The 23,811-nt window shown below is 34.8% G+C and overlaps 1 protein-coding gene across 3 annotated transcripts in view; it reads right to left on the bottom strand.

The window, feature by feature from the left end:
* The window catches only part of LOC150084420 (NPC intracellular cholesterol transporter 1-like), a 466,919-nt gene that overhangs the window by 94,758 nt on the left and 348,350 nt on the right, over positions 1 to 23,811 (bottom strand). For all 3 annotated transcript variants that reach the window (XM_090376058.1, XM_090376057.1, XM_090376056.1), the window contains 2 exons: positions 19,111 to 19,175; positions 12,944 to 13,088 (listed from right to left, as the gene is read on the bottom strand). In XM_090376058.1, coding sequence (XP_090232184.1) covers positions 12,944 to 13,088; positions 19,111 to 19,175 — 210 coding nt within the window. The remainder of the gene's footprint in view (positions 1 to 12,943; positions 13,089 to 19,110; positions 19,176 to 23,811) is intronic.

Raw genomic sequence — 23,811 nt, forward strand, 5'->3', positions numbered from 1 at the left:
CTGCCTTCCTCTACTCTGAATGCAGTTGACTTTATACCAATTTCTAACAATGGATAGCAGTGTTCAATTTCCAAAATCCCAGGGGAGAGTTCAAATAGCAGTGTAGTCCTTTTAGCAATGGTGTGTGTGTGTGTGTGTGTGTGTGCACGTAAGCATGATATCTATTAATTATGGCTAGCAAAATACTATACTAAAATGGGAAGGGAGGGATTACATAAAAATTACAGAAGCCACCAAGACAACATATGCTAGACAAAAACATTAAAATATGAATTATAATAATATATTTCTTAAGTGAAAAAATTTAAAAGCTAATTAGCATCATTATTACACACTACAAAATAACAGTAATCACATAACGCAACATAAATAATACAAAACTAAGAAAATTCACAAGGATTGCTGAATAGGCCATAATATTACTACAAATATATTTATATTTCCATTAAGGAAAGTAATTCATTCTTAAATTATAAACCTGTGATATATAGAGTGGAATTTTAGAAATATTTTGTAATCAAAATTAGCAAGAGAACATAGTGAAAATGCATATTACTGAGTTCTGAAGTGGTTTTGGTGATGGCAACCATATCTGAGTTCATTATTCTTGAATGTCTGATGCAGCATAAAAAAGTATTTACTTGTGATGAATTAGTCACCCATTACTATAAAATAAATTTTTTTTTTTTTTTTTACTATAAAATTATAATCTGATTCTGACCGAGGAAATGATGACCTGTGAGCAATAAGTACATTACAGTGGATACATAAAGATAAAGAAATTTGATGAACTGATTTGAAGGGAAAAATTTTTGGTAGGGAAAGGGGTACTATTCAACAGACAAGGATGGAACAGAAAATGAAAAACTATCTGCTCATAATGATTTAGTGGAATCAGTTATCTGCTTCTAACATAGGAGAAAAAATGCTATCAGGAAAAAGTAAGGTTCCTACAGGACTTGGGAAAATTATTCTTCTGAAATAAATTATTTTCTAGAAAATAATCCTTAATTATTTTCAAAAATCTCTCCAAAACCATTTTAAAAAATGATATTGCTCTCCTGTTTCCCTTCATAGCCATACTCATTACTATATATATTACTACAACTAATGGCTTCATAGCTATTAATTGTAGTAACACAGTACAAACATTTTACACTGCACTCTAACCCCCTTACAAAAAAACAGTTTAAACTGATTTTTAGTACAGAAAAAAAAAAGTAAAGTGCAGCCATTATCAACCCATTGCAGGATGGAAGCCTCCTCAACAATTCATGCTGAGGGAAATGGACCACAAAGTAATGAAAAATACAGCATATTTGGAAATATTTGTCCTTTCAAAAATATTTGGAAAGGATACGTTTTTGGAAATTGCCTCAAATACCAAAACCACAAAAACCCAAAGACCAAAGCATCATGGAGAAAAGGCATTTAAGTGTACATTTGTTATGGAAATTGAGGTAAATTTTCATTATCAATAATAATTAACACATAATAACAAAAATAAATATATATACACCATGAATATCTTTTATATGTACAGTAAGTAAAAAATTGAATAAAAAAAAAAAAAAACAATTAACGTATCAGCAATGATAATATTCAAAATAAAATGAGCATGGTTGTGATATGGGAGGATGGATTAGAGATATGGGGTACGTCTGAAGATCTTTGTGGGAAGGTGACTTACAAGAACCTGCATTCGTGATATTCTTAAAAAACTTATTAGTATTTGTTTAATCTTTCTCTGTTACAGGTAAGGGCCACAAGAGCATCCAATCCTCTTTTAAATATTAGACTATGCTCCTTTGAAAGGAACTAGGAGGATCCATCATTTGAGGCTTTTGAATCATATCACTGCATTCTACTTTGCTTTCTTTGTGATCTACAAAACCCTCTATTCCCATGCCGTAAGCCCAGTTCAAAATCCTCCAGAGCTCTTCTATGAATGAAATTGCTTTGCTTTTGGGACATCCACTGCATCAGAAAATGCTTCCCTCTGGCATTCATTTTAAGTTGATCATTTGATTTCATCTAGAGATTCCATTATATCTGTCTTAAGCTCAGCACAGAAGAATCCCCTCGATCTGGTAGAAAATTCTTTCAACATGGAGCAAGAGTAAAATGACTTAAATGTTGTGATGAGACTTCATTCATCAGCTGGATCAGGGTCAAATTTACAACTCTATGGTGTAACTATTTGGAGCGAAGTAAGTCAAATTCAAGTTATATGAAATACCAATTACACAAATTGTTTTCTAAGTATTTATTTATTTATTTTTTCCTCCTTAATTTCACTCAAAGCAACTATTACATTTAATCTTTAACTGGAGAAACGAACTCTCACATGAATATAATAAAAACATGATTACTATTATATCTTTCTATGCATTAAAAAAAGTTTTCTCCCTAGTGATATTAATTCGAGCCAATAGGAGAAGAGGGAGAAGCAATTACAACACAAATGCAATTAATTATTGACAACTGCTTCCATAATGTTCACCAACCTCATGCACGTGCTTCACTGTCTAATATTTTATGTTCCATTGTAATGTTTTTTGCATATTTGTAAATATTTCTGTTAAATATTTTAGTCCTGATCTTTCAAATGCAACAATATTCTTCATGCATTATGGAACCCAAAGCAAAAGGCTTTTTCCTAAGTGATCTATGTAAATGCAAGTAAATATTTCCATATTGATAGTTATTCAACCTTGAGAATGCCACACACACACACACACACACACACTACAAAATGCACAGGTAAATAATTATATAGGTCATTTCCTGATTAGATATCAATCAGTGCATTTCAACAGGTGTGTCTTATGTAGAAAAGCATGTACGGGTGTGGGCAAGCAAAGCCCCCTAGTAAAATAATTAAGAATGAAACAGAGATTGATTGATTTATGAGCTTTTGGCACAAGAGCTACTGTGGCTAAAATGTGCCTTGAAGATTTTATACGGCAGTTCTGTTTGTGATTTTATTTAGCTGGAAATAATTTCCAAGGGTCAAGAAGTGTGTATAGCTTAAGTTATTAGCATTAGTTGAGACATATAATGCAAGAAAGCAAGCTTATGCAGCATCAGAAAAAAAAAAAAAAAAAAACCCTTCCCATTTCACCCATCCAGTCACTCCAAATGTTTGCCTAGTTCAGCCTTAAATTTATTTAAGCTATTAACTTTCACAACAACAGATCGAAGTCTGTTCCAGCGATCAACTATTCGATGGCTAAAGGCAAACTTCCACACATCTATTAATACAGGAATAACATTTGATTTCATATTTGGTTATAGAAGTTTATTTCCTTGAGGAGCTGAAAAACATCTGTTATATTTTTCCTTTCTTCTAATATGATTTTGAGAGTGAGGGAGTGATGCCTGGTTATTAACTCTTTAAAGCAGTTTCGGCACTCTGCTGCAAAAGATGAAAATGACTGAAATGCACGCGTCACATTCTTAACCTTGCAAGTATCGTTTCGTCATGTCTGTTTTGTTGTATGCTGGATTTTCATGGTTGGAGTAAACGTTTAATTTGATGCAATTTGTTATTGGTTAGGACCTGCCGTTACTGTTGCCAGTGCTGTATCCCACTGTGATAAATAACTTGTTTGCAGTCTGAGAAAGGAATATATTCGGGTGCAGAAATATTGCTGCTTGTTCACCGCCATATATTCCAACATGACTTGGAATCCAGCAAATTCTATTGTTATAACCACGTTCAAGAAGCTTAGATACTCAGTAGTGGATTTGTTGCTGGAGTGGGTGTTTATTAGAACTGACATTTTCTATAGCTATCATAGAGCTAAGGGAGTCCATGAAAATGATGCTGTTTTGAGAGCTTGAAAATTCGATTTGATTTAGTGCTAACATAATGGCTTGCAGTCCTGCAGTATAAATACTAGATTCTTTTGGAAGTCTTTGGGCCAATGTGAGGTCTGAAGAATAAACTGCTGCTTCCACTTGAGATTCAGTTTTTGAGCCATCTGTATATAGGATGCAATGATCTACAAATTGTGATTTGTATGTAGCATGCAGATGCTGATAGTTTATATAAGGGAGAGCTTGTTTGCTCCAGAAGTGAAAGAAGTCATATGTGGGCTGTTTGATCAGCCATAGCAGTATGGACTGCCTCGGTGGCAGTAATAAAATCTAGATTAAGATTTCTGCTGAGGAGACAGTAGAAACATCCTGCAGGAAATATATTTGTGTGTTTCGGAATGGGATGAGGTTGAGAAAAAAATGATTGCCAACTGCTTCAAACATGCTGGATTTACCACATTGAATGATGCAATGTGTGAAGCTTTGCATGCTTCTTAGACCTCTATTAACTGTGAAGAACAGTCAGATAATGGGAATGAAATATTCCATCACGTGCATCATCATCATCATCTAAACTTACAGGAAAACTTAAGCTTCAAAGATTATGCAGAAGTGGATGCGGTTATTGAATGTTTCAGGATTTTGTAGTGATGAAGATGAGGAACCTACTGTGGTTAAACAAGAAGTTTCAGTGAAAGATGCTCATCAAGGATTAGAACATGTACATCAATTTTTTTCAAATGCAGCCTAACTGCAAAAGTGAAATAACTGCCATCGCACACCTTTATAATTCTCGTGTTAGGTCTTGATAGGTATGTAGCTATGTAGTGAAATTTATAATTTAATTGTAACCTTAAAGCACTCTACAATCAATGCAAAATTTACAATCATAATTTGCTTCTTTAATACTGTAGTATATATTATAAATAAGATTATACTACATTGTGCTAGTAGAATTACATTGAATGTTCAAACTTTTACTTGTTTTGTAGCTGATTTATCAATGATCAATATAACATCCGATCGATAGTTTATCCGATATAATGACTGTTTTTCTTATTCCCATGGGGGGTTCATTATATATAGCCACGACTGTATTTTTTATTATATTGATTTTAAATGAAAATCATGCCACAGACCAGAGCAACAAAGCAAAGGGCTCAAGCTAGAGGGAGTGCCGTGGCTCTGGGAAGAAATGGGGCACTTGTCCTCCGAATCACAGTGTCATGAAGTGTATGGCTTGTTAAATGTTTGCAAATCTAGCTGGAACAAGATATGGTATTGCCAAGGGGGATGTCTTTGTGTGTGCTTGAATGTAAAGAGCGTGAGTATATTAGTTGCCAACTAATATAGTGTTTTTATGGGCCTCTATAAGAGCTTGAAGTACAGGGTGGATGCTTGGTAGGATTTAAACAGAGGGAGGGGGAAGAGACCACCAAGCTCTCAGCTGCTCACAATAATGCTAGAACTTCCACTTGATCATTAGGCAACACAGCTGTAACCCCCACGGCAGAATGTGCTCGTCCCACAGGAGCTAGCTAGCTGTTGCCGGTGGATACTGTCAGGCAAATGGAAAATATATTGAGCAAAAAGGATAGTTGGAATAGGACCAGGGTATGTCTGTCAGGGGCAAACGTTAATGACGTTGTAGAACAGATATCTTTTAAGGCCACAAAAGGAGATATTATTGTATATGTTGACATTAATAATAGAGGCATGTAATGCAAGGAAGCAAGTGTAGGTGCTTATGTAGTATCAGCCAAAAAAATATAAATAAATAAAAATTTCACACGTCCATTCCCTTTAAAAGTTTGTCCAGTTCCTCCTTAAATTTATTTAACCTATCAACTTCCACAACGATAGATGGAAGTTTGTTCCAGCAATTAACCACCCGCTGGCTAAAGGCAAATTTCCGCACATCTATTCTACATCTGTCCTTCCTACCTTTGAATTTATGCCCCCTTAGGTTTGTAATCTGAACAAGTGGAAGAATCCCATCAGAATTCATCGTATTCAACCCATTCAAGGCCTTATACACCTCAATTCAGATCACCTCGCAGGTGCCTAGTCTCCAGCTGCTGCAATTTGCAGAATTTAAGCCTCTCTTGGTAAGAGGATCCCTTCGTTCCCCTCACCAATCTTGTTGCCATTCTCTGTACACACTCAAGCAAATCTACATCCTTCCTAAAATGAGGCCTGCAGACTTGTATGCAGTACTCAAGGCGTGGCCTGACCATTGCCTTATACAGAGGGAAAATCACCTCCTTTTCCCTGCTAGCATCACCCTTCGATCCCTCTTTGTGAATTGGTGATACATTTGCACATCTCCAGTCTGTGGGGACCTCCCTGAGTCCAAGGATACTCTCATAATTATGGCTAAGGGTTTGCTTACTTCCTTTCCCGCCGCCTTTAATATAACTGGATAGATCCCATCCACCCCAGGCGCCTTTCTTATGTTTAACTTCAACAATTTTTCCTCCACTTTGTTCTCAGTTATTACAAAATCATTAAGCACCCTGCTACAATTTGATAACCTTCTGGCATTTTGCCAGAAGGTTATCAAATTTGCCTTTAGCCAGCAGGTGGTTAATTGCTGGAACAAACTTCCATCTGTCGTTGTGGAAGTTGATAGGTTAAATAAATTTAAGGAGGAACTGGACAAACATTTAGAGGGAATTGTTTTGTAAATTTTTTTTTTTTTTTTTTTTTTTTGGCTGATGCTGCATAAGCTCATGCACTTGCTTTCTTGCATCACATGCCACTACTACTACTACCCAGGAAGGAGCTCTCCATCACATCTGACAATGCAGATGTAAAAGAGCTGGGGGGGGGGATACAGGAACTCCCAGACTTATGTAATACTCGACTTTACGTAAGTTTTTGCTGGCCGGTGAAAACTTAAAAAAATCAGGGAAACGTATTTTGCATCCTGCAGGAATAAATGGAGGTATCGTGAAAATATCATAATGTGAACCCAATAACACATTTTTTTTTTATAATGTGTTCAAGTCCTTGGAAGTTGAAAATTTTACTATATTCCTAAGCTATTTTTCTTTCTAAACAGTCATATTTATAATGGAAAATGCACTACCCTTTCATCATTATCATGTGTTTCCATTAAAGAATCAATTTTGAATGCCTTTGTGATATTTTTCTAAGGCATGTTTCTGGCATCATGACCATAAAACAAAAAAAAACAATTTGCATTTTTTGGTTTATTGGACTTTTTTTGTTAGTGCATCTAATTATAAATGGGTAGTAAACTCGATTTTATTGCATTTGCGATAATAAATGCAATTGTGTGGGTTTTTATGCTATTATGGTGAAATGTGTTCCCCTTCAATGAAATCTTCAATCATATAAAAAACATAAATTTTCAGAATCTTCTCTTCATTCCTATTTACTTATTACAATGGTGAAAGGAAAGGGACCAATGGAAAGTGCAAGTGCTGGGAAACCAAAGAAAATTGATTTAGAAATGAAGATGATAATGATTAAGAAGTACAAAGCAGGACAAAGTTTGTCATTATTGCAAGAGAATTAAGTCTCGCTGCTTCAACAGTGAATACTACTTTAAAGGACAGTGCACGTATAAAAGAACATATCAAAGGATCAACGCACTTAAGATCAACAGTGATCACAAAACAGCATTCAGGTACTATATCGAAGATGGACAGCTGTTAATAATATGGATCGAAAATCAGCTTCAGAAGCCCTGAGTCTAATGACCATTCAAGCAAAAGCAAGAAGTATTTATCAAGATATTAAGGATAAGTACGGCAAACCCCAACCCAAGTTCGCGGTGGTTTAATGTGTTCAAGCATCGTGCTGGTTTCCACAACGTTAAAGTATGCGGTGAAGCTGCCAGTGCCTTTCAATTCAAATGCGAGAGTCTTATTTCTACCGCCAAACATGGCTTCACTCATCCAACCTGTGGATCAGGGTGTTATTTCTAATTTAAAAGCATATTATTTACGCACAACATTTGCTCAGACATTGTCTGCAGTAGACGATGTGAAAAATTTTATGTTAAGAGACTTTTGGAAATTTCATGATATTTACCATGCCATCTTAAATATTAATAAGGCCTGTGTGGAAATTACTAAAAGTTGTTTAAATGGCGCATGGAAGAAAATATGCACACGGCACGTAAAAGGCTTTGAAGGATTTGAAAAAGACGAATTATATGAAGAGGTTACAGATAAGATTGTAAAGGTTGCAGAGCTACTTCAGTCGGAGGTTGATGCCAAAGACGTGGAGGAGTTAATAGAGGAAGAAGAGAAGGAATTATCTAACAAAGAACTTATTGACTTGCAGGCAGCGATAGTGAAAGAAGAAAATGCTGACGAAGCTCAAGATGAACCAAATGAGGAGTCGAGACGCTTCATCACCAGAGAGATGGCAATGGCATTTCGTGAAATTGCATCAGCAATGGCAAGATTTGAGAAGATAGCAAACGATTCTTAAAAGTTAACAGAGGGATGAATGATATGCTTGTTTGCTACAAAGAAATCTACGATGAAAAGAAAAAAGCCACCATACAGTCATCCATTAATACAGGCTGGCCTCGATTAATGCGATTAATTCGTCCTGCAAGTGCAATGCGCAAACTCATTAATCGAATATAATTATCAGTAGGAAAAATTATAATTGGTGGACCTTCTGGAATGTCCATAAAGAATTTTAAAAATACCTTTTAAATAACTTTTTAACTGTATACAATGTGAAAGATAATGAAAATAATTCTAGAATTAAATGCTTATTACATAAAACCGCGGTTCCCAAACTGTGCACCGCGGAATATTTTAAATTTGAGGGAAACACAGCGATACTCAACATCTGACGGACACCGCGCGAACTACTAGCTCGAGCTAGTTCACAGTTTCAACATTTCTTATTAAGTTATTTTGACCTAACTACTAAACGGAACTGTTAGGTATTTCTTTTGGTCTGGGTGCGCTGTGAACCCAGGCATATCGTTTTCTTGCTGACATTTTCCTTGCCATAACTCAAGTTTTTGAGATGTGTCACTAAAGGCCTCCAGGTTTGAATGACAGCTGTAATGGTTTCTACTTTGCTGGTTACCCAACATACACTGTAATTTGTATAACTTTACCAGCTTTGTTGTAAGTCTTGCAGTTTCTTTTGCTTTTTACTGGATCTATTTTAGAAATTGAAAGCTGCAATAAAGCAGTGATAAATTTCCTCAAAGTATGGTATTACTTTAAGTGATTTGAAAACACTTAAAGAGTAAGTTTGTAAAACTTAGAGTTTTACAAAAGTTTGTAAAGGAGGTTAACTCTTTAAACATTTAAAGTTTGTAAAAGTTAACCTTTTGCTATTTCTGGCATGCTTAACAAGTTAAGCATGCCGGAAACTGAAATTCAGGTCTGCTATTTTGCTAGTTATTTATAATATAAATTCTCTTGTAAATAGGAAGCACAATTTTTTTTTTTTTTTTTATGGCTGTAAGGATGGTCCAATTATTTTAGATAAGCAAACTGTAACCATCTTGGCCTTTTACTCTATTAAACGTATACGTAAAAATGTCACGGCTATACATCGTATAGCCGTGACATTTTCTACAGAATCTGTTATTTTCCTTATGGAACCACTAACACCTCCAATCATGGAAGGTGTTCCATCTGTTGCTAGTCCAACAACACATTTTTCTTCTCTCCAATCCAAGTGTACCTTCTTAAGTTCCTTGTCAATGTTGTCTAGGTAGCCCGAAGGAGTACTATTTTTCAAGGGAGCAATAGCCAAGGATGATTCTTTGATACCGCCATCGTTTTATGTATCTTGCATAAATTATACATTCTTATGTTTCTGACCTATCAGTTGGGCCATTTAACAAAATAGAAGTGAATTCTGATGCTCTGATATTGGCAACAATACTTTCCTTTACATTAGTCTATATGTTGTATGAATTCTTTACACTGATTGTTGTTTGTGTATTCATCCAAAACCTCAACATTGAACTTTTTTGCTAATTCAACAAGGCTTTTCATGCCAATGAAAGGCTTGTTATTTTTGGCAATGTAGTATGATGTGTTAAAACATATTTCAAAATGAGCAAATATTTTCTCATCCATCTTTTAACACACTTTACAATTGCACTATTTTCTGGATGTTCTTAAGTATTTAATGCTTCCACGCATCTAATGTGGGCCTGGCAAGTTGTGGAACTTGAAAGTTTCATGTCTAAAAGGTTCCTTGAAGCTAAAACTACACATGAACTGTCACACAAAGCTTTGAATTGCAGACAAACAGAGCACCTTGCCAAACCACTTTTATACTGTAGCCATGGAAATTCCTCTTTCCATTTTAAAAGAAATTTCCACTATTCAGTTCACTATTCAGCATTACCACTATTCAGTGCATTACCTTTTAACTATTTTGGAAGCTGTAGAATCATTAGATGAACATAATCTAGAGCTAACCTTTCATTACACAACCATTTTCACACGTTTTCAGTCATAACACGTATAAGTGTAAGTCTTCAATCACTTTTATGAAAAAAGTCAAACAATTTCTTGTGCCATCATAAACAAACGTTGAGGGTAAAAGCATACAAAATAAAATTTCACAATAAAATAAAACACTTAGGTCTTCACACATATTAATTACATTCATAGGCTATATGTATGAATTCTGATCAACTTGACTCCAAATTATTGGTGGATAAACAGGGCTAGTGATGTCATATGACAGCAGTGACTGGGAAAGCAAACAAACAAAAAAAACGTTTAGGTTGTCTTAGAACCAATATAAAGAAATTATATATTTTCAGAAAATAAAAAATATATAAGTAATACTTCTTTCTCAACATTCCAATTTTAAATATCCACTATTAATGGTTTAAGTTCTGCATTTTTCACCTTGGTTATGAAATAAGGCATTACCACTATCCGCTACACATTCATTTTAGGCTTGCTACTTTGCAATACGCCTAAGCGCTAACTATAAAATGATGTGTGCATATGATATCCTCTTATTGATTGTATTCCATTAGGACAAAATCAGTAAGATAATCAATAAAACAGACATTAGTTGGTATACCAGCTGAAAGGTAATGACACTGTTTTATTGAGTGAGAGAGAGCGCACGCACGCACTCGCACTGTGGAGGATTACTTCCTATAAGAAGGAAAAGGTGGGTAAGAAGATAAGTATGGCCCATTCTGGTTCTGTCTAAGATTACTTCTGCCTGTATGCTGGAAGAAGTAAATTTCATAGCAACTGGAGGTTCATAATTGTGGCACAGGTTTAAGCTGAAAAAGTCTGTGTGTTAGTGTTTGCCATAGATGTATCCATCGTTCTTTACATGCTCTCTATATATTTAATTTATAATCAGTTAACAGTACTAGAAAATTTTCTGATGCTGTGTTGGATAGATATTTGGCAGCACAATTTGTGCTTTCATTCCCCAAGATTTTAGTGTGGCCTGAGATTCAACAGAAAACTACTTTCTGATGTTCAGTGAGATGAATCAGCTCTGATTTAATCAGCTTTTCACGTTGGATGAGTAGGTAAGGAGGTGTTTTGCACAGCTAACAGAGCACTCTGAGTCGAAAAAAGAAAAAAAAAGAAAATATTTTATGGAGTAAACTTTACAGCATAACGCAGCAGTGTAACTACTAAATGCTGTGGGAAGTGATACAGAAATGGTGGTCTCAGCAAGAGCCACTGCTGTACCCACCTCATTCTCAAACTTTGATCTACGAGTAGAGATTTTAACGAAGTCTGGATAATGTTGTGTAGTTGCTGGCTCATACTGCTTGCTAGATAGTGTTTTTATAAACACTCTCTAGCAAGCAGTATGTTTCTATAAATTTTGGATCATTAGGAGTGATTGAGCAGACTTTGGATCTTGGTTGCATAGGTCAGTAGCAACATCTTTCTCTTGAATACTTAGATGAGTTTTATTGGCTTCAACACAACAGACTTAGTACTGGAGATGTTCTGAACATGCCTAGAGCTTTCCTGCATGCAGAAAGTTGAACACAAGTGAGGTAGAATAATGCACCCTCCCTAGAAGAAGCATAAACAGGTGTGCCAAAGTACAGGCAAGATCTGCTTAAAGATCTATAAAACTGAAGCAATGAACATACTCAGTACCATTTTGCCATTGAGAAACGGTTCTCAATATTTTCATCCCCCCCCAAACAAGCAGTCCACAGGTGTTTGAAATGCTCTAGATAGTTTAACTTATCAAAAATTAAATCCAGGAGACTAACACTATTCACTATTAGGAGAAGCTGATTGGCTAAGTAAAGCTCAAGTTTAGGGTGCATCTTGTGCTTGTTACAAAAATGAATGGTATTAGATTTCTGGCTGCACAATCTATAACCATTTTGTGTCATTTGCAGCTCAAGTTTATTGAGATCTATACTTGCCCTCAGTGTAGCTTATATTCTAAGCTACACTGAAAGGCAACTGCAGATCTCAATAAAATTAATGTTCCCAAAGAAAGAAATCCAAGGGACTGATTACAGAATATTCTTCTTATTATTATTATTCTATACTATATTCACGGTTCCTTTTCCTCTTAATTTTAACCTACTATCCATTATACCCATTGCTGTAATGAATGTGAGGTTAAGAATATTGCTGCCTGCTTGTCTCTACAATGTTACCTTATAGAGCAGAATTTGCAACAGTTTTCCATTAGGCACTGTTCCACAAGTTTATGTAAATGATTTTTTTGACACCCTATTTTACTATTACCATTGCAATTTAATAGTCTGAATCAAAATCCTCCGATCAGAGCTATTGTTGCAAATTATATTCTTCTTAGTCAAACCTTATACATTTCCATTCATATTCAAATGAAATTTTTCAATGTTAATGGTTTGTTTTTATTTGGTTTTTAGGAGCATTAGCAACTAAGGCCATATTGCTCCGGGGATATGCGGTGGTCATTCCCTGACCTTTCCGCATCCTCCATATTTGGTGGTCACGGGCTCGAACCCCGGTCTAATCAAGAAGCATGTGCTATGCACTGCTGCTCCTGCCCATCTGGCTATGGAGGCGCCCAATGTTAATGGAAGTTCAGAATTATAATATTCAATATTAATTTAAATACTTTTGAATATTAACTCACAAAAAAAAAACAATACCTATATGGAAACACTCTGACACTTGATGTCAAGTTTTTATTCACTGTTTCCGTCAGCCATTCAGATACAATACGAGACCACCTCAGTGCTTCATAGAAATCTTCAGATGTTTTCAAGGTAGTATGGTAAGTCATTATATTAGTTGCTAAACAATAATAATAAAAATAATAATAAACAAATAAATAAATAAAAAAATAAATATTTGTTGATTGTATTGCCTAATGGTTAGTAACATTAATAATGCAAGAAGGGTTTAAAATATTCACAACCAATTAGAAAAAAAAAAACACCTATGCAACAATAATCTCTAATATTCCCATAAAAATAATAAAAAGTTAAAATTTCACTTATATGTCTAAGTAGCCAGTGAAATATGATTCCCCTTCACAATACTAGAGAAGGAACAACTGCAGAAAAACAAGATGCTTGGGAAAAAAAATGCAGCTATTCAACTGAGTCTTTAAGAGGAATGATTGCTGGTGTCAGAAGGTAACAGCTGTTGGAGATAGACACATATGTACTAGAAAACTGAAAATAAAACATCAGTCATTACGAGGAAAGTGGCAGAAAGATTCGAGAATGTGAACTGAGAAATTAAAGAATTTTGAGCTCCAGGGAACAATAAGTTTTTCTGGAAAATTTTGCAGTCATTTTGACTTAGTTAACATTAAATTGTCTTCAATAAATAGTTTAATAGTTGTAGTCATTTTCATTAGCTTATTTTTAAATTTAGCTAGCGAGTTTACAAGTTATGACTTAATGCATGTAAAACCTTTGTATCAATGATTTGGCATGAATATCATATTTTGTAACTTATACTGTAGTGTGTGGTAGGGGAATTAGTGTTTTAATTGTGGTAAATAGGTATCTTGGTAGTTCAAATCGTGTTAAATAATTTTATCATTATCATAATTAACTTATAACTTTACAAATATAACAGAATAGCATAGCACACAACATAAACTTGATAGCGTAATACATATATGATAAACTTGATGGTGTAATACATACAAGGCTGTACTGTAGCTAGGGGGCTTTTGCTGCCCCTCTCAATACACACCAAAAATACTACAAAAAGTCAAAACGATGTATAGGGAAATAAATTAAAACACTGTTTATTTTTGAAGTAAAACTTTAATTCCAACATTCTAAAATGTTATTTTTCTTGCTTTTCTGTTAATTAAGTAATAAAAATTACTAAGTTAACATAAATAAAAGAATCACTGAAAAATAAAATTGTGTCTCACATGAAAAGTTCCATCCCATCTAAAAAGTGCCAACCGGGGCAGAGCCCCACCTGTTAGCTACGCCACTGATACAAGGTAAACTTGATAAGCTAGTACATATTATTGCTACATAACTGGTGAATTAGGGTAGTGTTATTATTGAATTTAAGTATGATAGTTTAGTGTAGTATTCTCAATTACAGTGAATTTAAATGAAATCACACCCCAGACTAGAGCAGCAAAGCACTGGACTCAAAGTAGCAGGAGTACTGTGGGTTGGGGAGAACCAAGGGGGCGATTCTCCTATGAATAACAGCCTGAAGAAATGTATTGTTTATGCCATGTTCATAGACATGTAAACATGTATAATACCTTATGTATGGTGGCTCTGGAATGTCAGTTCAACACAGCACAGGTACTCTGTGATGATACGGAAACTCTGTAAAATGGTCAGAAATGTGTGTAACGTTATGTTTGTGCAGTGTGTGTGTGTGTGTTGTTTAATTGGTTCTGACCACTTTGTCATCAGGAAGGCGATCACCTGGTGACAAAGTCTGTCTATGCCAGTGGGAGATGAGTCATAACTAGTGTATCCCTAACTACCAGGAGGTGGACCCCTACAATCTTTGTCTGTTCTAGGAAGGACAAAAACCGTACCCACTGGAGGTAGTGGCTATAACATGGGTGCCAGCAAATCTGTACCTGCAGCTTCTCAAACTGGGGTATCAGAAAAAAAAAAAAAATAATAATAATAAAATAAAACTAAAATAAAACTAAATTTAAAATAAAAAATAGAAAAATAAAACTAAATTTAAAATAAAAAAAATAAATAGAAAAAAAAACATAAAAAGGGGAAAAACAAACAAAAATAAAAAGGGAGAGAAAACAAAAAAATAAAATAAAGGAAAAGGAACAGAAAAATATAAAAAAGGAACAGAAGGCGAGTCTAGCAGTGTATTTTGAAATGTTTTAGATTTAAAACATCAATGATGTTGTAACGAAAATAAGATGGCAAGTCAATCTCTAGAGATATTGATAGATGTTGCAGGAGTTGAGTTGTTCCTTCTTGTTGTCGAAATGAAGATAGACTCGAGAAAAGTTGCTTTCTTTTGGTGATAACAACAGAGGTAAACTGTTGCAGAGCTGAGAATGATAGAGAATTTTCAGTCAATGCCACTTCATTTCCTTCAGAAACATTGGCAACAGCAGTTTGTAGCTTAGACTGTCGCCATCATATAGGCTGCAGTGATATAGATTATGCATCCAGGTTTCCTCTGCATCACACAAGCAGAGATTAATTGTCAGACAAGCCAAAGTGAAATAGTTTAGAGTTGATGAAGACACATGCAGTAAGTACATATGACATTGCAAGTCATCTTCAATAGTACTGTATCCCATCGTGCCACACATTGGTAAGTTCATTCCAAATTCTGTTTTTGACGTCAGCAGTTAGGTTACATGAGATGCCAAGAACATTGGCATTACCTCCATTCTTTAGACAATAACAGTCCTTTGAAGATGACTTGCAGGTGGTAAAACTTCACTAGTGGTAAGACTTCAGTAAGGAACTGCAGAGCAGCAGCAGAAGACAATGTCCTGCAGGCCCAGAGCATAGCAAGCAGCATAATCTGTTAAATGGGCATAAGCCTGGAATGAAGGTCAGCATTAACAGCTCTATGAAACCAGACTCCTGAAGCATATGTTGTTATTGGAACAAATACTGCTATATAATATAGTAAGAGTCTTCCTATTTAGCCCCCAGTTCGATTTGGAAATGCAGATAATTGCTGCAGTAAACTTCTTAATCTTCAAGGTGAGGTAATTAACATAAGAGAAGGCTAATATGTCATCTAAAATTATGCCAAGATGTTTTAATTGAGGTAACGAAGGGATATGCTTACAGTTTATGTTTATATTAGGAGGTCTTCTGTAATCTAACCTGCTTTTAAAAACAAATCAGTTTTGTTTTCGTAATTTATTTATACTAGACCACTTCGTTAACTCAGAAAGAGTTATATTGACAGATTGTTCTAGTCAAAGGTGTATTCAACCTGAAATTACTAGAACCAAATCATCAGCACAGGCACATAATGCAAGAAAGCATGCTTATACAGCATCAGTCAAAAAAAAAAAAAAAAAACAAAGCTTCCCATTTTATCCATCCATTCACTCGAAGTTTGTATAGTTCTTCCTTGAATTTAGTTAAGCTATCAACTTCCTGGAACAGATAAAAGTCTGTTCCAGCAATCAACAACCCGCTGGCCAAAGGCAAATTTCTGCACACCTAGTCAGCAACTCTTTCCTCAATTTGGATCTATGCCCCCACAGGTGCGTAATCTGAGCAAAAGGAAGAATCCCATCAGCATTAAGCTTGCTCAAACCATTCAAGACCTTATACACCTCAATCTGATCACCTCACAGGTGCCTAGTCTCCAGACTGCAATTTGCAGAACTTAAGCCTATCTTGGTAACAGCAACCCTTTGTTCCACTCGCTAATCTTGTTGCCCTTCTCTCTATGCTTGTTCCAGCAGCGTTTGGGTTTGGGTTTTATTGGCGCATTAGCTACTAAGGCTATAATGCGCCAAAACCAGGTCATTTATAAAAAAAATTTTTTTTTTTTTTAAATTTTCAGTGACCTAATTAGTTAGGTCACTATGTCAAAAGGTATAACAAATATATAAAAGCACAATTTAAAAAATTTTATATAAGAGTAAAAATATTTATTGTTTTTAAAAAGCTAAAAACAGCAGACACATTGTCATTGTCAGATAAAATCTGACTGAGTGTATACGGCTCAGTCAGATGAATAAAAGCGGTAAAACGGATATTGGTAAAATCTGGACATTCAACTAAAATGTGTCTAATTGTTAAAATTGTGCCACAGGACTCACACATAGGAGGGTCATCCGCCCTCATGTTCCAGCAGCTCTACATCTATTCTGCAAACTGATCAATCAGGAGACTAGGCACCTGAGAGCAACATGATTTGATCGAGGTGTTTAAGGCTTTGAATGGAATGAGCATACTCAATGAATGGTGATAGGATTCTTCTTCTTACTCAGCCTCTGCACATGAGGGGGCATACATTCAAATTGAAGAAGAATGGTTGCAGAATTGATGTTCCAAAATTTGCCTTTAGGCAATGGGTGGTTAATTATTATTGTGGAAGTGGATAGTATTTTGAAAAAAAATTCAATGAAGAACTCTCCTTCCAAATATCTGGTATCTTGGCTACTCTCATTATTTTATTCATTAGCCTCGTCATAAATGGGACTCCTCTATGTCCTAACCCCTTGAAAATTTCAATGGACATCATGTCAGGCCCTGCTGCCTTCCCTAGCTTCATACTATGCAATTCTAGCAAAACTTCTTCCTCCTTTATATCCTCAATGTCCTCATCATGGCTGTAACTCCTGTTCTTCTCCAGCGACTGTTTCACTATTCATGATCCCCTCGAAAAACTCTTTCCATCTCCTGTTTTTGTAAGAACCTTATCAGTCTGATCTTTTGCTACTATTAATCTTGAATATCTTCAATTCTTCTTCCTTAGTGTTCATACTATTATATCATTCTTCCACAGCTCTGTCCCTGGCTTTAGCTACTGCCTGTTTAGCTTGTCTTTTCTTTGTACCTATTCTTGTTTTCATCAGTTCTATCTTTCTGCCATTCTTTAAAAGCTGTCTTCTTGTCCTTTAATGCCTTCTGGACCTCTTCACTCATCTAGGTTTCACAATGCATTTTCTTCCCTCATTTGGGCTTTCCTAGAATTTCTTCTCCTCACTTCATAATCTCTATCTGGGCCTTGTTCCATATTTGGTCCACAGTCATCAGGTTTGGATCCTCCTTGATTTCTCTAAAAGCCTGTAGGATCAACTCCTGCAGGTTATACCATGGGCCTAAACTGCAGTCTCAGTTTAGGCTCATGGTCTTGTAGCCTAAACCATTTAATGTGCTCCTCAAACTTCTTGTGATAGCCTTGTCAAGTTCCTTCAATAATGAGATCACATACCAGGAGTCAGTGTTGATTGCATAAGCTTTCTCCTGGGATGACTTTGCAGTCTTGCCACCATTTCTTATTTTTGGCTCTCAAAATCATTGACCTGGGTACTATGCCCACCACTATGATATGTAATAAGGTGTTGGTCTCTCTTCTTATACTGGGGATTAGCTACCCACAATCCATGAACTATGGCCATCTCCAGGACCCTTTCTCCATCTACATTGCACTCACCCCATCCAAAGCTGCCATGGACTCCACAGTAGCCTTGGGTTCTCTGGCCTACACGTCCATTGAGGTCTGCTCTGATGATTATTCCTACCCCATCAGGTGTGCTGTTGATCACCTCATCCAAGTTCTCATAAAAGGCATCCTTCTTTTCTACATCACATCTTGCCTGTGGGGTGTAGCCACTAATGATATTCAGCACACAATTGTCAGTCAATAACAGTTTGATTTTAATTGGCCGGTCACGTTACCTGCAAATTTCCACTACTGCATCCTTTAGGTTATCTTCAACCACAACTCCTACTTCATTCTTTCTATTCGCCATGCGTAGTATACTAATCTGCAGATTAAATATATTGAACTATATATTAATTTATAAAAATATGTATATTCATAACTAGATTATGTCAAATCTTTTTATTTGCACTTGTTCTGGAACTTGGGGGGGGGAAGCAAGTGAAACTTATGAAAAATTTTAAGGGGGCGTTCAAGGTATGAAAGTTTGGGAACTTCTGCATTAAATAATAATGGCGGCAGTTATGGATATCACATTCATACCTGATTGTACAATACTACAGATACAGACTATGGGGGAGGACTTTATAATGCCGGAACTTTGAATAGTTTCAAAATTATTATATGTTTCAACACACTTTGCCAGTTAGCACACACATTAATGCGTGTTTCTATAAACAGGAAAACTAAAAATACTTGCCTCCAATTTTTTTCGTTCCATTCTCTGTTATTATTTCTACTGCAGATCCAAACATTGCTTTTCCACTGCAAATATTCAACAGAATGCATAGATCAAAATATTAAACTAAAAACTAAAATATATTATTTTTACATTTTATGCCATTAACATTACATCATTTCCAATGAGAAATGTGATGCAACGTTATTATGTTATTCCAATACACTGAATGCTGCCACATCATCATAAGATAAATGCAATTCTAGTGATACTTTTGTAGTGGGGTCACTGTATTTTTGACCTATTAAGCATTCTGAATTGGGATTGAAAAATATGATATTGACAATGAATAGGTGAAGTTACAGATTTTTTTTTTTTAAATAAAAGTAGAGACATCAAGTACTGAAACTATTATACTCTAACTCTTTTTTTGAATGCATTTCTATAGAGTAAAAACCAACTGAAATGAATTTTTTCAAGGAACTCTGTGGTTTATAAAAAGTAAAAATCTATGAACATAGATGCTTTTAAGTAATAATTCAATTCTGATTTGAGTTTATAGCTGAACATTACAGCAAAATTAATGTCAAAAATAAAATCAATATTTTGTTTAAAAAAAAAAAAAAAAAAAAAGACTAACAAAATCATTAAAATAAACTCACTATTACTGTTTTCTTTTCTTTTTTTTTTTTTTTAAATACAGTAATATCCTCTACATTTATATATATTATTTGATTCAGTTTCATCAACTTCTGATTTCAATTCCAAAGAATTTCTTCACTTTCCGCTCTTGCAAGAGCCCATAGTCTTAAATTCTGTTGAAAGGTTGCACTCTATGCTGACTGTCGAAAGTACTGTAAATATAAAAACATCCTATTACATATAAAAACAAGTAGTGTATTTTCTGGATCAGAAGATGTGCCTAACTTTCAGAAAGCAAATTTTAAGGGGAAAAAACCTTTATTGCAAATTCACAAATGCAAATTAAATGTCACCATAGAACAAACTTTTATTTGTCATAAAAATGTTGAACACTTGTCACTGCTACTGTCACACTCGTTACAACATGGACTTTTGCTTTCTTCAAATAGTGCATCAGCTGCTGATTATAAATTTCAAGAGAGGCATTTAAATTGCATCGCAATTTAAAATCGCATTTCACAAATCTAATTCTCACAAATTTTTCACCCACTCAAACACCTGTGAAATTTTTGGTCACTGCACTGGTTCTGCTCGGGTAAAATTATGATTTGGTGGCCAATTCATTTGGTCTACACCTCGCGCATAAATGCTGAAAAGAGTTTACGTGAGATGTTCAATGCCTGCAGCCTAAGGCCTCTTGGAATCAGAGAACTAACTTGTGTTTACTTCAAAAAACATCCTTTTTGTTGCTCTCATTATGCATGATCGTACACTAAAAGAGCAAGCTTTTTTCAGAAGACCTCTATATTTTGACCTTACTTTCACTAGCTACAGCTAGAGATAAAAACATCACTGCTTTCAATGTTCAGACTATAAGACACGGGGAAATTTTAGGCAACATTTACCAGGAAATAAGTGCATCTCAGTCTGGAACTTGCAGTAAGTAGAATTACTTATGACAAGTGGAAAACTTTAGGAACATTTTTGACAGTGAAAAACATCCCATCATGATAAAAAGCATTGTTTTGCCAGACACAATGGAGTAATGTGAATTATATTGCATCGCCTAACAGGCCCACTCAGCTTATCTAAAGTGAATAACAATATAAACAGACGCATGTACGACTAAACACATTATTAAGAAGGTACAAAAAGTAACAACTGCTAATACCCAACCAGGGAGTCAGTAGGATTAAATATTTTCCATCTGGGCCTGTCAGGCGATATGATACTACTGCTGTGATTAGAAATGAAAATAAAAATAAGAAATAGCACAATTTTTAAAAAAATAAAATAAAATAACATAACACACTACTAGCAGATGCACAGCAGAAGGCCTCCTGATTGGCTGCATGAGGAGAGATGCTCTTTCGTTTTCCACAACATTACTGATCAACAGTGAGAGTTGTTCAAGTCAGTGTGCACTATTTCAGTAGTTGAATGACAACAAATTTAACCTCTGCAGTCCGGCATTATTTTCACTGTCTTCCCCAACTCTAACAATCAAAGCAGTCCAGCTTTGCAATAAAAAACGAATGACTAGTTGAAATGAGATGTTCAAAAACTGAAATTACTTTTGGGTTTACACAAGCTAATATATAAAACAGCATGCCAAAACATTTTAAAAGCTCTAATACAAAATTTCTTCCTGGAACAAAATATTCATGAAACTTTCCATCCAATAATCAGCAATATTTTTTTACTTTAGAGACCCTACTTTGAATTCCTTTTGTTTGTCCTCTTGTGAATTGGCAGAGATGCAACATCCAAAATATCTCCAGAAATCTCTTCCTGATAAATAATTTTTTGAAAAACTGAATTCTGTCTGTCCATTCCTCAGATGAATATTTCTTTATTATCAGTTTTTTCATTTAGTTCCACGTTAATAACAATAAAAAAATGCCTTTAGTTCATTTAATGAGACTGAAATCCAGTCACACCTTATGGAATATTCAGACATATGCACTTTCTGAAATTGAAGGAAAAAGGGAAACCCCATATTCTTTCAATTTCTCATCAGAAAGGTCTTTACAAGAGCTTGGCAGCATGTCGAAATGCCCCACTCTAACAGAGGGAGAGTAAGTTACTCTATGACTTACTACACGAAAAAAGAAACTGTCTGCCATTAACAACTGGATATAAACATCAATAAATATTGAATTAGTTTTTCAGATTGTTCATATGAAGTATAAATGGGTGGCAGTACAGTAGGGGAAAACAAATTTCATAATTGGAAACACAGACGGTCACACCAGTTGAAACTTAAGATTTAGAGGGTTGGGGGGGGGACACTACCTGCCATTAACAAAGGAATATAAATAAAAACATCAATTTAGTTTTTCAGATTGTTTATATGATGTATAAACAGAAGGTAGCACAATAATTGAGCTAGTACAAAAAGAAAAAAAAAATTGTAATCAGAAAAGCCAACGGTTACACAACTGCAGTATCCAAATGAAAGAGGATTACAAAAATCAGCCTGCCATTAAAAACTGAATATAAACATTAATTTAGCTTTTCAGATTATTTACACAAAATGTAAATAGATGGTAATTCAATAATTGAGCTAGTGAAGAAGGAAAACAACTCTATAATCAGAATGTTGATGGTTGTAGTGTTTGCAACATCAGACCATAAAGGGTTAAAGTATGTGTAGCATGCTTTTGTATAAAGTAACAAACCAATTCAATATAATTTGCTGGATAACATTAATTCATGTGCATTTTTGAAATATGTTTTTTTTTTTTTTTTTTTTCAATTTCAGCATTTCAAATAACACTTTAGAAGTGTTTTTTATATGATTTACTTTTGTGCTACTCATTTTTATCAGTTTTGTTTATAACTACATCATATGCAATGCAATGCAATATTCAACCTTGCTTTTTATTTATTTACAAAATATTTTCAATTTTAAGAATTGACATTCAATGAACTGAAAAACAAAATTGCATATTGACTCATGCTACCACTGTGTTCAAAATAAATTTTTAAATACACAACAATTAAAAAATACTTAAACAGTTCATTCTAATTTAATTAAACTTACATTAAAAATTTATTTTCAATGGAAAGAGAGTGTGAATCATCATCGATAAATATGCTATATTGGCTAAAATTTTTGAATTTGATGTTTTGCGATGTCTCAATTTAAATCCTGCTTAATCAACTATTTTTTTTTTTTTTTTTTTTCCCCCAGTAGAACAGTTATTTCCTGTCCTTGATTTAGTCTAAAGGCACCTTCAGTGTACTTCTGAAACAAACTTAAATTAATTTAATTTGGAGTAGTGGGGGGGGGGGTTGTGGTGCATGCTCTCTCTTGTAATTGCACATTTCGCTATATCAGGGCAATTTGTGCCTGTTCATGTTACAACTGTTTTTTTTTTTTTTTTTTTGATTTTCTTAAAAAAAATATATATATATCAGTTTACGTTCATTTCAGAAGTACTGATGACGATTTTAGAGACTCAAACTGAAGATAAAGAACGAGACATTCAGCATTTGGTCATGCAAAATTTAAATTTAGAAACTGTAAAACCTAAACATTAATATTTTAACATAAAAAAAAAAATTGCGCATTCCCCCATAGGGGGGAGAATGCGGCAGTTTTTTTCCCCAAAATAATTCAAATGCATTTATTTTTTTTAATGATTAATCCAAACATGAAAAATATCAGATCTGTGGAATCTCAAATAATTTGGAAGACAAGAAGAGAACTGTTGACACTGGACCTGAAATCTTATATATTGTGGTGCGAGGTTACATGAATAAGCTTCCTCTTATTCATGTAAAGCAGAAGAGATTTCTCTTCTGCTTTACACAACTGGGTAGCCATTTTTCTCTCTGATCACTCATTGCAGGTGATGGTAGAAGCTCACTGTCTTCTAATTTCTCAACTAAGGATAGTTTTCCGAGGATCAGTTCTTTCTCCCTTGTATAATAAAGATCTCTTTCTACTGACTGGTAATTCAATCCACAGTTTTGTAATAACAGCAAACTACATTTCACCTTCCAGTTTGAGAAACCTTGCTCTGTATGTACAGCTTCAGCTTCCTGAATATCCACCACCATTTCCTCAAATGC

This window comes from Mastigoproctus giganteus, chromosome 6, assembly GCF_048544385.1.
Source record: "Mastigoproctus giganteus isolate SK-2022 chromosome 6, ASM4854438v1, whole genome shotgun sequence".
Taxonomy (NCBI): Eukaryota; Metazoa; Arthropoda; class Arachnida; order Uropygi; family Thelyphonidae; genus Mastigoproctus; species Mastigoproctus giganteus.